The sequence below is a fragment of the Pelophylax lessonae genome (assembly GCF_965119305.1).
Source record: "Pelophylax lessonae genome assembly, chromosome: 3".
Classification (NCBI taxonomy): domain Eukaryota; kingdom Metazoa; phylum Chordata; class Amphibia; order Anura; family Ranidae; genus Pelophylax; species Pelophylax lessonae.
Genome location: NC_138770.1, coordinates 31,263,754 through 31,280,784, shown reverse-complemented (window position 1 = coordinate 31,280,784; position 17,031 = coordinate 31,263,754). Strand labels below are relative to the sequence as shown.

The window sequence follows — 17,031 nt, the reverse complement described above, 5'->3', positions numbered from 1 at the left end:
TCTTACCCGGTGATGTGAGCAGGGCCGCTGATAAGCCAGTACAACCGGCCCTGTTGTACCGGGCCCGGCGTACTGAGCTCTGCAGGGGGGCCCGGGCAGCCTCACAGTCAGTGCAGAATTTTTAAAAAACAGGCTTTCTAAATTACACCCCACTTAGCCGCTACCTCTAGCTTAGGGGGGGATTATTACTACTATTTTCTGGGCCCCTCTATGGTGATCTGTAATGGTGAGAGTGGAGGGACTTTTTTTTCATTTTCGGGCGCATGCGCAGTGCATTCCATGCCTGCTCTACATGTCCCAGCTGTTTAAAGTCTCAGCCGTCTCCCGCTGCAGCTTGCCCATTGTCATACCCCGGCGGAGTGATCTTCTTTCATTCAGCTCTGAGCTCCCCATTCAGTAGTTAGTAATCAGATTCTCAGCGTGAGAGAGATGGAGAGGCAGGCAGCTGACCGAGTCCAGGAGGAGAGGGAAAGCTCTCAATGTCCCATCTTTTTCCTGGCCGTTATCCTGGAAATACAGAACTCGCTTATGTGTGAGCCAATTCCAGCCGAGCACACGGCAGCTCAGCCTGACAGTCTATTGATATAGACTTGCAGTACCTCTCCTCTCCATTAGTAGCCGCTGTACAGAAGGGGAACGTTTTTACTAATCAGGTATAGGCTTCAAGTTCTGAAAAGAAGCATTGCCTATGCACGAGTGGGCAGCTAAAATACTCCAGGTCTGCCCTCATCACGTACTGTACTCCTGCCAGCATAAGAGAATGTGGAAGAAGATGGTGTGAAGGTAACTACTACAGTAATAGAGATGAGGTGTTTGGCCACAGAGTTGTCATGAGAGAAGGGGGGCACATTTCAGGCAGTATTTTGTTGGGGGCGAGAGGGTGCTGTGTCCATTCATTCCTAGAAGATGATCCCTGGTGACTGGACATTCACCCTTTTATTGCTGGCAGATGGATTGGAAGTGTGTGATTAACCCTTTGTTTGTAGAAGATCTGTATTTTGGAAGTCATGATTAATAACCATTTTATTGCTATCAGATCACTGGTGAAAATGTACATTTACCCCTTTAATAGCTATATATATATATTCATGCACTTCCACAAGGGATCGGCTATCAAAACAATGGTTAATCATGTGCTTCTATCAGGTATCTGACAGCAAAGAAATAGTTAATCATGTCTCTAGCCACCAGGGATCTTATTGGTGGTTAGAGCCATAATTAACCTTATTATTGCTAGAAGATCCTTGCTGGCCTGGTGGTTGGACATGATTAACTATTTCATTGCTGTCAGATCCCTGATGGAAGCACATGATTAACCTTCTTGTAGGACCACGTCCATAATAAATAAATGTGCCGCCCCCAATTAAAGTACATGCTTTGCCTACAGCAACTTTATGGAAACACAGAAAAAAAGGTGTCCCTAAAAACTTTTTTGGAATATTGGCAACTATTGATTTACTGCACTGTACATTACTTTGTCACCCTTTATAACACACAGACAGAAGTCAGCAGGTTCTCTGTCACAGTGTGTCACATAGCATGGCTGTTGGGTGCCGATTGGTCATGAGTTAAGGTCAGCAACCAACAGCCATGCTATGTAACACACTGTGACAGAGAACCCGCTGCCTGTGTGTTATCATAAGGGCTCTTTTACACAGGCGATCCGATCAGATCCGCCTGTCGGTTTTTTAGGCGGATCTGATCGGACCCTCCATGCAGCTCTATGGGCCAGCGGATGTCAGCGGAGACACCTCCACTGACACCCGCTGCCATCCATACCTGATCCTGTCCGTGAAATCCAGACGGATGGAAACCCTATTTTTCTATCCGTCCAGGAATCAGATCCTTCATTACATGCAATCGGATGTGCGGTGCGAATTCAGCCATACACTTTGTATGACTGAAATTTGCACTGCACCCGCACAAAAGTCGCACATGACCCTGTTTTCCAGCCGCATCAGGATTGGATCGCACAGTGGTTCACACTTGTGCGATCCATCCTGTGCGAACTGTAAAGATCGCGCTGCGATATGCGATCAAACTGGGGGTGTCGTTAACATTTCATTGACACCCCCTGCGTATCGCATATGGCAGTGTGAACTGCCAGGGGTGCGTTTGCAATGCGGGAACAGGCTGCGAATTTGCAGCCTTCCAGCATCGCACAAGTGTGAACCGGGACTGAGACATGCTGATCAGCTGTAGCCAATTACAGTACAAAGTCCTGTGTTTACAAACACAGGGCTTCATACACAGATCAGTAATCTGGCTGTTTCAAAACAGCCAGATCTGTTAGTAAAAGCAGCACACGTTACACACATGACACTTGGCACACAGTTAACCCCTTCATTGCCCCTTGATGTTAACTCAGCCAGTGGCATTAATATAGTGTACACTATACAGTAATTTAGCTGATCACTGTTTTGGTGTCACTATTGATGTAAGTTTCAGTTAAGCCAGCCATAGATGATTACAATCTTGCCCAGGTTAGCAGGGACCGGCTAAGACAGGCTGATTGTACCCAAGTAATAGGACGACATAGGTACAACCTGCCTGTCCGATTTTTACATGCAATTATTGTTTCAAGGCGGGGTCTAGGGAGTGGCCAGAGGTGTGGTTAAGGGTGGGGCTGAAGGGGGCCCCATCAGGTAGGCTGTACGGGGCCCCATGATTTCTATCAGCAGCCCTGGATGTGAGGGGCGGCTGATTCTCCATCATGACGTCCTTGTAGAGATCCTTGTGTCCTTCTAAATACTCCCACTCCTCCATGGAGAAATAGACAGTGACATCCTGACACCTTATAGGAACCTGACACACACAATGATACAGTCACCATCCAGACACATCCCTTGTCTGTTACTGGATAATATCCCAGAATTCCCAGCACCGCTCACCTCTCCTGTCAGCAGTTTTCATAAATAGTAAAAATAAATGACCGTCCCAGAATCCTTTTCACCCGTAAGGTCTGTATTTTTTTTTTTTTAAAGCCCTTCTTCAGGGACACCTCCCCCCTCCAATTCTGTAGGTTAAAGGCTTGGCATAGGGAATTCTGACATCATTACATAAAATACAGGATCAACAGTTCTACTTTGGTTGCGAGGATGAAAAGGGTCCGCCCACATCCTAAGAGCATCAGAAAAAAGAGCCAGATGGAGGGACATTGGGAGGAGGAGCTGTGAGGTCAGTGTGATGTCATAGAATTCTCTGACTTACCTCTGAAGTCTTTCAGCTTTACTAAACCCATACAGCCCCTCAAGCCCTCTACTTTCCACTGAGGCCTCAGAATTTTCCTCCCTCTGACACCAATGATGGAACATATATATTCTTCATGGCAGGCTGGGGAATGTTTTCTTTCTTCAGACGTCACAGTGACTATGGAGGAAGAGGACGGACATGACGGGGGGGGGGGGGGGTTACTGGGTCTAAATAGAAAATAAGATCTTATTACCTCCTCTGCTGCCACTTCCAGCAACGTCTCCTCTCTACTACCTCCCAACTCACCTCTCACCCAGAATTTTCTATTTATATCTGACATCGCTTCCTGTCTGTATTCCATAGAGACTTCCTGTCTGGGTAGAAGTGAGATCACCACCTTGTGGAGCTCAGAGGAACTGCAGTCCTGAGAAACATCTGGTAGTGTGAGCACGGCCTTGTGCTGTGTGTGTATGTAATGTATATCCTTATAGATGGGTCATCTCCCATGGGGATAGAAATATATTACTGCCTAGTCCAGCATTTCTCAGCCAGGGTTCCTCTAAAGCTATTGTGGAGCCACTTATTAGCAGAGTGATGGAGGTCTGGCGAGCGCACAATCTGGGTGTGAGCACCAAGAGAGCATGGGATTGGTGTTTGAGGAAGGAGGAGTTTTGTAGTCCACTACACACGGTTTGCTGGAGCATATACTGAGATTTGGAGGAGGGAGCTCTGGAGGTTTGGAGATATTTATTGGTGGTGATATCATTTATTAAAGTATAAAGGAGACGTTGGATGGACTTTGGGGTCACTTTATGGTTGATCACTGGATACTGATGAGGTGAAATGCGTCGATGATTTATCACATATTTTACGTTGATAAGAGGGCGGGATTTAGTGATAAAAGGGGCGGGGTCATTGTATTTATCCCCCATTTCCCGATGCTGGACAATGCAAGAAGCTGACACTCTATAAGAAGTCTTGTCTCTGCCAGCTGGGGAAATAGCTAGTGGGAAAACGAGTTGTTGAGGATTTGAATAGTAAACTCCTTCATTGTTCCTGGTCAGCTGGGGAAATATTGACTCCCAGACCTTCCCAGCCAGAAAACTGGTTGGAGGATTGGAATAGTAATCTCCTTCATTGTTCTCAGCTGGGAGTGTCAGGGGTTTCATTGACTTGTACCCAACTTCCCTTCCACAACAAACTCTTCTCTAGGAATCTATGAATTGGGGAATAGATTGTGTCTGTGGCCCCAAAATTACCTGCACTGGGATTTTTACTGACATTTTCTGTTTCCTAATCCATTACGCTAATATCGTGTGACATAAAACATTGGAACTACCGCCATTTTATTCTCTAATAGGGAAATGGGTGCTAATAGGCTGCAGGAGATCTGCTGAGACATAGAAAGGGAAATGGGTGCTAATATGCTGCAGGAGATCTGCTGAGACATAGAAAGGGAAATGGGTGCTAATAGGCTGCGGCGGATCTACTGAGACATAGAACGGGAAATAGGCGCTAATAGGCTGCAGGAGATCTGCTGAGACACAGAAAGGGAAATGAGTTCTTATAGGCTGCAGGAGATCTGATAAGAAAAAAGGAGGGGGTTGAAATGAAGCAGATCTCCTGCAGCCTATTAGTATCTATTTCCTCTGCTGAGAATAAAATGGTGGTGGAATTATTTTTTCCTTTATTTCATTTTATTTATCTTACTAAGTTGTGTGTTCATTTACTGCCCACCCGAACATTATACCACCCACCCGAACATTATACCCACCCACCATAACATTATACCCACCCACCAGAACATTATACCCACCCACCAGAACATTATACCCACCAGAACATTATACCCACCCACCAGAACTCCACCAGACAAAGCATCACACTGCATCCGCCGGCTTGTCTTCTTCCCATAATGCATCCTGGTGCCATCTCTTCCCCAGGTAAGTGATGCACACACACCCAATCTCCCACATCCCTTGCAGCCCCATACACAACAAACTGCAATGCCCATTTCTTTGCTTTAAAAAAACAACAACTTCAGGGAAAACATGTTTACTTGCTGCCAAATATACCCCGCCCACTTCCAGATGACATTGTAATGAGATAATCTATATTATTCACTTCACCTGTCAGTGATCATAATGTTATGGCTGATCAGTGTACAGTACATACACACTAAAATATGTGGCTACATTCATCTATAAAGTTTTAGGTGCTCAAAATAATATTCTCTACAGATCTACTGCTTCCACTTCACACCTACTTCATTCATATCATATTAGTGGCTGCTATATTAAATAAACTAAAAACCTGTGAAAATTCATGTAATCATACAATAATTTGTGCTCAATATAGTGTTCTCTGCAAGTCCTCTGCTTCCACTTTGTAACTACTTCAATGATTTTATTTTGCTAAATTAAATCCACAAATGAATGAAAAGTTAATAAGTTGTGAAAGTTCTCCGTGCTCCAAGCTGTGCCAGCTGTAGTGTAGCCACGCCTTCTTCCACCTCTTACACACGTGATGGTGAGGGCGCCCCCTTAGTAGTGCTTCCCCACTCACCAGAGCAATATGACTCCCAGCTTTTCAGCTACCAGAGTCACAAACATCCTTCACACTCTCCTCACCTCCGATGGCAAAGGAACTGGATCCTCCTCGCTCACTCCTGCAAGTCTGCTGCGCTTTCTGTCAGTCTCCCTCCTAGACTCGGCTTCCTCCTCCGACCGCTGTTCCAGCAGGAGCTCCGCCTCTTCATACACACTCAGGGAGGAGAGAAAGGGGAAGGATATACAGTACATACACACACAGCACAAGGCCGTGTTCACACTACCAGACGTTTCTCAGGGCTGCAGTTCCTCTGAGCTCCACAAGGTGGTGATCTCACTTCTACCCAGACAGGAAGTCTCTATGGAATACAGACAGGAAGTGATGTCAGGTACAGACAGGAAGTTCTGGGTGAGAGGTGAGATGGGAGGAAGTTGAGAGGAGACGTTGCTGGAAGAGGCAGCAGAGGAGGTAATAAGATCTTATTTTCTATTTACACCCAGTAACCCCCCCCCCCCTCCATAGTCACTGTGACGTCTTTTATCTCCAGCAGATGATGATACACACATATATAGTGTGCAAACCTAGATTAACCCCTTCAGCGTTAGTTAACATTACCCCACTTTCGGGGCCGGAACATTCTCTTCATTTTGGAGATAAATTCTAGTAATATGTTCCTCTAAACAAACAGCACTGATAATAAATAGACAAGACAATGACCATCCTGACTAGAGATGGGCTCGGGCGTGTTCAAGTTTGCACGTGCCCGATCCCGCCAGGAAGCCGACACTGCACTCCGCTAATCACAGGCAGTGAGAGATTTCCCGATCCGCAGCTGCACAGATCAGTAAATGTCTCACTGCCTGTGATTATTGGACTGCAGTGTCGGCTTCCTGGCGGGATCGGGCACGTGTGAACTCAACCACGTCCGAGCCCATCTCTAATCCTGACCATACATGGCCTACAAAGGGCAATTATTACACAACACAGGCAGCCAATGGGCAATCATTACAATATGCAGCCAACACAATGATGGAGTGCAGGGGTGAGGAGTATGGAGCATAGAGCCCCTTACATTGCTGGTCAGGAGGAAGAAAACATTCTCCAGCCTGCCATGAAGAATATGTTCCATCATTGGTGTCAGAGGGAGGAAAATACTGAGGGCTCTGAGGGAAGTAGAGGAGCTGAGGGGTTGTGAGGGTTTAGTGAAGCTGGAAGACTTTTGGGGCCTCTGTATGTATATAGGTATTTACCTCTGTATGTAATGTATCTGAAGGACTCTGAGAACCTTGAGGGGGTAGTCAGGCTTCAGGGCTCTGAGGGAATAGGGGACTGGAGGGACAGAGGGGGGTCTATGATTGTCCTCCCACCCCACCTGCACTTATTTTTCAGACCTTACAGAACTGGCAATCTTAACCATCTTATTGTCCCACTGGTCATGTGATTTGTTCTGGAATATTATGTAAGATGAAGAAGGGAATTCCTTCATTCGTTGGTGAGCACTTGTTCTTAGAGGAGTTCTGTTTCTGCTGCAAACCAGCTCAGAAATTAAACAAACCCAACAGAGAAAAGGGAAATTCTGATCTGGCAGGCTAAGAGGGTCCAAGGTCCTCCAAAATGTAACAAACCCGAAACAGTCCACATTAAGGCCTCTTGCACACGATACTCCTGTTTGAGCATCTCGCAGCTTGAAAAAGCTCAGTACAGCTTTTTCTTTTTTTCTCTGAGCTAAAATAAAGCCCATTAATTGTAATGTGTCTGTGCACACAGGTGTGTAAACAAGCGCTGTGCATTCTTCATTAAAAACAAAATAGAAAAATCTGCATTTTTGGTCAGTATTTTAACCCTTGATGCAAATACACACCAATACACTTGAATACACGCAAATACATAAAAAAAAAAAAAAAAAAAAGTCTGGAAATAGTAGATGCTCAAACAGGAGTATTGTGTGCAAGAGGCCTTAATGGCCTTTATTTTAGCAAAAAAAAAAAAAAAAAAATCTGTACTGAGCTTTTTCTAGCTACAGTGTGCAAGAGGCCTAAATGTATTCTCATGGGGACAGAAGTTCTTAAATGTACAGCAACTCTCCTATTACTGCCCCTCACATCCACATATTATTGTGACCAATACCATCCAAATAATTCTTACCTTCATTTCAGTTATCCGTCTACAAGGAGACCTGTATAGATCAAATGATGGCACCAATGAGGATGGAGGAGGACCAAAGTCACATGACTGAGAAGATACTAAACCTCACCCTGGAGATCATCTACCTGCTGACTGGAGAGGTGAGGAGGATTCTGGGAGGTCACATGATACCATTCTTATCTCTAATAATAATACACAGACCTGACCAGAGAGGTGAGGTGGATTCTGGGATTCTAACATGATTTTCCTATTGGTTCTTCAATACAGAGATTTCCTCCCCTGAAGTCAGGTGATCATATGACCATCACAGTGCCTCCATGTGACTCCCTAAAACCTGAGAGACACAACATGCCGAAGATTCTAGAAGTCACCAAAAAGATGATGGAGCTGCTGACAGGAGAGGTGAGTGGTGCTGGGAATTCTGAGACATTAGAAATACGGGGCAAAAATTTGGCAAGAAATATGGGGCAACTTAGGAAACAGTGACCATAGGTCAATTCGTTTCAGTATTAATCATAGTAATCGGAAACACAAGGGTAATATAAGAACACTCAATTTCAAAAGAGGCAATTTCCCAAAACTGCGCTCTCTGCTAGAAAATAGCAAATGGGATAGAACCCTGGGAACAAAGAACACGGAGGAAAAATCGGAGTGCTTCAAGAGCATACTAAACAAAGGGATTGGCCAGTGCAGTCCAAAGGGAAATAAATTTAAAAGAGCAAAACTAAACCCTGTGTGGCTAAACTCCAACATAAAAATGCATATTAATACTAAAGAAAAGGCCTTCAAAAAATACAAGGGTGATGGGTCATTGGCAGCATTCAAGCATTACAAAGAGTGTAATAAGAAATGTAAAGACGAAATCAAGGCGGCTAAAATAGAACACGAGAGACATATAGCGGAAGAGAGTAAAAAGAACCCCAAAAAATTATTTAAGTATATAAACAGTAAGAAAGCGAGGCCAGAACACATTGGCCCCATAAAAGACGACAAGGGAGATTTGGCCACAGAGGACAGGGAAAAGGCGGAAATGTTAAATAATTTCTTCTCTTCCGTCTTCACAAAAGAATCGGGGGGGCTACACTAACCCAGCTTGTAAGGTCAAACTAAACAACACACCTCAGGAAATACCACCATGGCTAACAGAAGATAGACTTAGAACTAAACTAGAGAAACTTAACCGGTTGCCGGCGGTCAGCCCCGGCCAGGCAAAGTGACGTATATATACAGTTAGAAGCACGCCCCTAGGGACACACTTAACCCCTCCTTCCCCAATAAAGTTAACCCCTTCCCTGCCAGTGTCATTTTTACAGTAACAGTGCATATGTATAGCACTAATTACTGTAGTAATGTCCCTGGTACCCCCAAAAATGTCAGTCAAGGGTCCGATCTGTCCGCCGCAATGTCTCAGTCCCGCAAAAAAAAATCGCAGATCGCCACCATTACTCGTTAAAAAAAAACAACAAAAATGACAAAAATCTTTCCCTTAGTTAGTAAACGCAATAACTTTTGCGCAAACCAATCAAAATACGCCTATTGTGGTTTTCTTACCAAGCATATGTAGCTGAAAACAAATTGGCCAAAAATGTTAAAAAATTTTGATTTTTACATTTTTTGGGGGGGGGGAATTTCATATAAAAAATTGTGAAATATATTGTTATTTTTGCAAAATTGTCGCTCTTTTTTTGTTTATAGCGCATGATCAAAAAATCACACAGGTGATCAAATACCACCAAAAGAAAGCTCTGTTTGTGGGAAAAAAAGGACATCAAATTTGTTTAGGTACAGCATCGCACGACCGCGCAATTGTCCGTTAAAGTCACAAAGTGCCGAGTCTCAAAATAGGCCCTGGTCAGGAAGGGGGTAAAATCTTCCGGGGCTTAAGTGGTTAACATAAATAAATCACCGGGACCGAATGGCTTGCACCCGAGGGTTCTTAAAGAGCTTAGCCAGGTGATTGCCAGACTATTATTCTTGATCTTTAAGGATAGTTTACAGACGGGTATGGGGCCAGCTGATTGGAAAAAAGCCAACGTGGTACCAATATTTAAAAAGGGGCCGAGATATATCCCAGGTAACTATAGGCCGGTCAGCCTAACATCAGTAGTCTGCAAGATTTTGGAGGGGATGTTAAGGGACCACATACAAGACTTTAGTAATGAAAACGGTATTATTAGTAGTAATCAGCACGGATTCATGAAAAATCGTTCGTGCCAAACCAATCTATTAACCTTCTATGATGAAGTGAGCTGCCACCTAGATAAAGGTAAACCTGTGGATGTGGTGTATATGGACTTTGCAAAGGCCTTTGACACCGTTCCCCACAAATGCTTACTGTTCAAACTAAGGAAGGTAGGTATGGACCATAGGGTGAGTACCTGGATATAGAACTGGCTCCAGGGGAGGTTGCAAAGGGTGGTGATTAATGGGGAGTACTCAGATTGGGCAGGTGTGGAAAGTGGGGTCCCCCAGGGTTCTGTCCTGGGGCCAATCCTATTTAATTTATTCATAAATGATCTAGAGGAGGGGATATCGGGTAAAATCTCAGTATTTGCGGATGATACTAAACTAAGCATGCCAATATCTTCTGGGCAGGATGTGGAAACCTTACAAGTGGACCTGAACAAAATAATGGGGTGGAGGGAGGGGGGCAACTACATGGCAGATGAGGTTTAATGTTGAAAAATGTAAAGTAATGCACTTGGGTGCCAGAAAGCAAGTTACTCACTGGGGGGGGGAGGGAACCTCTGGATGAGTATAGGATGGAAAAGGACTTGGGGGTACTGGTGGACAACAGGCTTGGCAGTGGCATGCAATGCCAAGCCGCTGCAAGCAAAGCCAACAGAATACTGGGATGTATAAAAAAGGGGATTCACTCCAGAAATAAAGAGATTATTCTTTTGCTGTCCACTCAAAATAACTCAACACACAGCCATTAATGTCTAATGCCTAAGTGACAATGTCCGAACTGGGCCCAAAGTGTCAATATTTTGTGTGTACACTGGAGCTTCACAGGTTGCCACTGGAGTCCTCTTCAACTCCTCCATGACATCATCACGGAGCTGGTGGATGTTAGAGACCTTGCGCTCCTCCACCTTCCGTTTGAGGATATCCAACAGATGCTTAATAGGGTGTAGACCTGGAGACATGCTTGGCCAGTCCTGGGATGTATAAAGAAGGGGATTCATTCCAAAAATAAAGAGATTATTCTCCCGCTCTACAAGACTCTGGTCCGGCCACATCTGGAGTATTCTGTCCAGTTCTGGGCACCGGTCCTCAGGAAGGATGTGCTGGAACTGGAGAGAGTCCAGAGAAGGGCAACAAAAATAATTAGGGGAATGGAGGACATCAGCTATGAGGAAAGACTACAAGCACTGAACTTATTCTCTCTGGAGAAGAGACGATTAAGGGGGGATATGATATCAATGTACAAATACTGTACTGGCAACCCTAGCATATGGAAAAACCTATTCAGAGAAAGGGAATACAATAAGACACGGGGCCACTCACTAAAACTAGAGGAAAGGCGGTTTAACCTTAAAATACGTAAGGGGTTCTTTACTGTTAGAGCAGTAAGGATGTGGAATTCTCTTCCGCAAACAGTGGTATCAGCAGAGAGCATCGATAGTTTCAAAAAACTATTAGATGGGCACCTTAAAGACCACAACATACAGGGATATACAATGTACAACATACAGGGGTATACAATGTACGGTTAACAGCAAACACACACACACATCATAGGTTGAACTGGATGGACTGATGTCTTTTTTCAACCTCACTAACTATTATCCAGTAACAGACAAGGGATGTGTCTGGATGGTGACTGTATCATTGTGTGTGTCAGGTTCCTATAAGGTGTCAGGATGTCACTGTCTATTTCTCCATGTAGGAGTGGGATTATTTAGAAGGACACAAGGATCTCTACAAGGACGTCATGATGGAGAATCATCCGCCCCTCACATCACCGGGTAAGAGGAGACTTTATTGTAAAGGAGAGAGCAGTACGGAGGATCCACCTAGATCCCCCATCATCTGATAAACACATAGAAACAATGTATTCAGTCAGTGTGTGTGTTTCCTACAGATGGATCCAGTAATGGGAACCCACCAGAGAGATGTCCCCGTCCTCTGTATTCCCGGGATTCCACACAGGAAGGTCACACCATCCCCCACCATCATCAGGTAGATGAGGAACAATCACTGATAGTATCATTAGGATCTGTACATTATCTGCATTGTTACATTGATGTCATTTTTTTTATATATTCAGAGTGGAAACCTCGGGGATTATAATATTGTTGTTAAAGAAGAGTATGAAGAGGAGGATGAGGAGTATGGAGTGATGGAGAAGTTTTCAGAAGGACACAAGGATATGATGGAGCCACCTAACACCAGGAACCCACCAGAGAGATGTCCCCGTCCTCTGTATTCCCGGGATTCCACACAGGAAGGTCACACCATCCCTCAATGTTACAAGGTTGGTGGGACGGAGCATCTAGAACATGGACTCATTGAAGTGATATTTTTAAATGTGATGTCACAATATTGAAGCTTATGTTTTACAGATGACCTCTTCTATTATTTTCTTGGTTTAGAGTGGAGATCCAATCGATATAGAATTTGAGGTTAAAGCAGAAGAAGAAGAGACGTATGTGAGGGATGATCAGCAGTCTATGGAGGAGGATGGAATAACGGGAACATTTATAGAGGAGGACACTCCTACAGAGATCAGCACAGGTGGGTCATTAATAGTGATATTCGGATCGGATATCAGCCCCGATACTGGCAAAATAGCTGGATCGGGGATCGGTAACATTTAGCAGACCCACGGGCCGATCCGGGGCGTCGCTACTACTACTGTCCCACCAACCTTGTAACATTGAGGGATGGTGTGACCTTCCTGTGTGGAATCCCGGGAATACAGAGGACGGGGACATCTCTCTGGTGGGTTCCCATTACTGGATCCATCTGTAGGAAACACACACACTGACTGAATACATTGTTTCTATGTGTTTATCAGATGATGGGGGATCTAGGTGGATCCTCCGTACTGCTCTCTCCTTTACAATAAAGTCTCCTCTTACCCGGTGATGTGGCTGTGTGATGTGGACATTTCCTATTGGATGTCCAGCAGCAGGATTTAGAAGAGTGACATCAGCGAAAGGGGGTGGCACTGGCATATCTGCAGTGCTAAATTTACCGTTTAGTAAGTTTTGTTATAAGGTATCTGCCAATCCCGATCCCGAAGTATTATTTTGTTATATTATCACAAAATGAATCCGCGCTAATGGAATGAAATCTCAAAGGTTCTAGGAGAGCTGACTTTGCATCATGCTATAAAAATCCTGAATAAAACGTAAAATAAAAACAATAGGACTTGAATTAGATGAATAAATTATGTATGAGTGATGAATCCACGTGTTCCAATATTAATCTAAGTTTATAAACTAATGTATAAAATCTATATATAAAAATCATACAATATTAAAAAAAATAGATATCTGTAAAATACAAAAATTCAATAGTTTAAATTTAGAAGTGCAGATAAGTGTTGAAAGTCCGTGATAGTGAAATTTTATCTCTCAATAAGGATAAATGAATAATGAATAAATAAATAGATGATAAATAAATTTAAAGTCCTTGTGCAATAATTGATGTGACTGTTAGTGATCAAATAAAGTTCATGGTGCTCAAATAAATAAAGTGACAATTGGTGATTTCTCTTTAAAACAATTTGGTGAAGTTCCAGTGATGTGATCCGAAGTGAGCAGAAATCATTTAGGTGCAATGGCCGCTCACCTCATTGCACCATTACAGGCGCTTTTTGCTGGTATATTACCCTGGAATAGGGATGCTGGATTTCCTTAATGGGCTTTCCTTAATTAAAAATAATGATAAAAAATAATAATAATATTGCATAACTCAAGTAACCTATGCATGTACAGCTAAAAGATATAGAAACATCTAAAACCATTAATTTGGTGCACTGGACGGTCCCGCCCACTCCCTCTGGGGGGTGGAAGGGGGATGAACCGGTTTAACTGAAGCTAATATATATTTTGATCTGCTACTGGTATGACCAACTCTGAGGAAGGGAGCTTGACTCCCGAAACGCGTTAGCAGTCCTATCTTCAAGGACATGTTCCAGTTCATGTGTGATGGATTCTTGTAACACGATTTTAATTATCTTCATGTCTGTGAGTATGCATTTGGCATTTTAATAAAATTTTATAAACAGTGACCACGGGTAATGCACTAGGTGTTTGCGCCTCCTTTTTCTTTTCTTTTATGTTCTCTGACTGTGCCTGACTTATGAGTCCTGACCCTTACACTGTATAATTTATATTGTACATTACATACTCCTGACCCCTGCACTTTATACTCTATGTTGTACATTACATACTCCTGACCCCTGCACTATATACTCTATGTTGTACATTACATAGTCCTGACTTCTGCTTTCTCTCTCCTCTACCCACTGCTATATATACACATAATATGGATTCTCTTTTGTTACACCCATTTTCTACCAGCTGGACATTTTATATCGGTAGATAGTGAGTAGGTGTCCCGCACATCAAGGCGTGACCTGGCGTAGGTCCAGACTGAGACTGCCATTTACTACCATACAGCAGGTCTTGACTTGATGTGTGGTTCCTAGAACACCTAGTCACCCTCTACCATTTACTAGTTACCTTGAGGGTGGAATTGTAAGATCCTCAGAGACAAAGCTGTCTGATGTGGGCGGAGTCCTGGTTTAGGGGAACCAATCTGCTAATGTCTAGTAATAATCTTTGTATTTCTATTTTAGTAGATGGACGGGAGATGAGGAAAACCTCAGAGGATTGTCTCACTTTGACTCCAGACTGTAAAGTAGAAGATGAGGACATCACACAGTATAGTCCAGGAGAAAACCCGGCTACCTCAAATGTCCATCCGGCACCACACAGTGTAGATGGACCATCGTATTCCTCTTATCCTGAGGAACCTCAGACTGTGAGGGACAGTGCAGGACCATCGTATTCCTCTTATCCTGAGGAACCCCAGACTGTGAGGGACAGTGCTGGACCATCAAATTCCTCTTATCCTGAGGAACCTCAGACTGTGAGGGACGGCGCTGTCCTTCCAACAGATAAGAGATTTTCCTGTCCTGAGTGTGGGAAGTGTTTCTGTTCTAACTATGGTCTTAATGTGCATAAAAGAACTCACACAGGAGAAAAACCGTACTCCTGTCCTGAGTGCAGGAAATGTTTTTCACAGAGGTCCACTCTTAACAAACATCAGAGATCTCACTCGGGGCAGAAGCCGTATTGCTGTTCTGAGTGCGGGAAAAGTTTTTCACAAAAGTCTCATCTTTACACACATCAAAGATCTCACATGGGGGAGAAGCCGTATTCCTGTCCTGAGTGCGGGAAATGTTTTTCACAGAAGTCCACTCTTAACAAACATCAGAGATCTCACTCGGGGCAGAAGCCGTATTGCTGTTCTGAGTGCGGGAAACGTTTTTCACAAAAGTCTCATCTTTGCACACATCAAAGATCTCACACGGGGGAGAAGCCATTTTTCTGTCCTGAGTGCGGGAAATCTTTTTCACAGAAGTCCTCTCTTTACAAACATCAGAGGTCTCACACGGGGGAGAAGCCGTTTTCCTGTCCTGAGTGCGGGAAATCTTTTTCACAGATGTCCTCTCTTTACACACATCGTAGGTCTCACACGGGGGCAAAGCCGTTTTGCTGTGCTGAGTGTGGGAAATGTTTTTCAGTCAAGTCCTCTCTTTACATACATCAGAGATCTCACATAAGAGAGAAGCCGTATTCCTGTCCTGAGTGCGGGAAATCTTTTTCACAGATGTCCTCTCTTTACAGACATCAGAGAACTCACACGGGGGAGAAGCCGTTTTCCTGTGCTGAGTGTGGGAAATGTTTTTCACAGAAGTCCAATCTTTACATACATCAGAGATCTCACATAAGAGAGAAGCCGTATTCCTGTCCTGAGTGCGGGAAATGTTTTTCACAGAAGTCCACTCTTTACAGACATCAGAGAACTCACACGGGGGAGAAGCCAATTTCTTCTCCTGAGTGAGGGAATTGTTCCTCATAGAAGTCCTGTCTTCCTGTACATCAGGGATCCCACACAACCCTCGAGGTGTATTAGTGCCTTGAGTACGGGAAATGTCTTCTTTATGAATGTTGCTGGATATGTGCGGAAGAAGCACACCCTGATATACACCTCAGATATACTCCATGGCTGATTTTCATGTAAGAAACAGTTGATAAGGAGATGAGAGATGATCAGAGACATGGATGAAGTGTTGTACCGTGTTGGCTTTTCATTGGCTGAGTACATTTTGGGGTGTAGAGTGGTAAGTAGAGCCGTGAAATGAAGGAATCACCTTCAGAATGTCTTGCTTGTCTGTGTGACGGTTACTGATAATGATATAGCAGGTTACAGAGCTAGAAGCTGTGAGATCCCATATATCTTTATCAGTAAACTTTACACAGACAAGACATAAATTCTGAAGTTGATGTCCTTCATTTCAAGGCTCTACTTACCAGTGGTGACCCCGAAGCGTGTCTCTCTGTCTTCAGTCCATCCTTCTCCCATCCCCCAACAAGAGGGAAGGAGAACTCGGAGATAAACTAGGTGAGAACTTCTTTCCTTTGCTCCTGTGTGGGTTTGGGTGGCTTGGCGGAGTGCGGCACGAGAGGTAACACCGCTTGTCTTTATATTTCTACATATCTTGTCTGGGTGGAGGTTATTGGTTGGAAAATATTTATACTGTTTGATTTTCTGTAAATAATTTCTGTTTTCCCTTTGAAGGGAGATATTATGTGTGGTTTGATGAAGCGATTGGCTCAATAGTTACCACTTCACATGTTTAGTTTTTATAAAACAGATGAAAAAATATGACAAGCATTAATTCATCCATGACAAATGTTGGTCTTGTTTTATGTCATTCAGTGATTTCCTATGGTCATTGGGTCCATCTAGTGGCCATAATGCAGTATTGAACTTTTTTCTGATTGAGGTATTTTGGAACTAATACCTCATTATGGCCACTAGTTGGAGCTGACGATTATAGGAAATCACTGTGTTTATTAGAATATGGCCAGAATTTGTCATGGCTGGACACATGCTGGT

At 43.7% G+C, this 17,031-nt stretch overlaps 4 protein-coding genes across 4 annotated transcripts in view; 2 read left to right on the top strand and 2 right to left on the bottom strand.

Moving 5' to 3' along the window:
• LOC309550268 (uncharacterized protein) overlaps positions 1 to 17,031 on the bottom strand; it is a gene marked incomplete at both ends in the record, with an annotated part of 461,917 nt that overhangs the window by 239,548 nt on the left and 205,338 nt on the right. The gene's annotated exons all lie outside the window — the stretch shown is intronic.
• Positions 1 to 17,031, bottom strand: part of LOC309549894 (uncharacterized protein) — a 103,764-nt gene that overhangs the window by 8,147 nt on the left and 78,586 nt on the right.
• LOC309549895 (uncharacterized protein) lies at positions 430 to 16,053 on the top strand (the record flags this gene model as incomplete). The annotated part of the gene is made up of 2 exons (XM_082250386.1): positions 430 to 532; positions 15,023 to 16,053. The coding sequence occupies 2 exons, from the start codon at positions 430 to 432 to the stop codon at positions 15,970 to 15,972; spliced, it is 1,053 nt and encodes a 350-aa protein (XP_082106512.1). The 3' UTR covers positions 15,973 to 16,053.
• The window catches only part of LOC309550774 (uncharacterized protein), a 461,615-nt gene continuing 450,704 nt past the window's right edge, over positions 6,121 to 17,031 (top strand). Inside the window, exon 1 of the mRNA XM_082251110.1 lies at positions 6,121 to 6,210. The gene's annotated coding sequence lies outside the window, so the exon portion shown is untranslated. The remainder of the gene's footprint in view (positions 6,211 to 17,031) is intronic.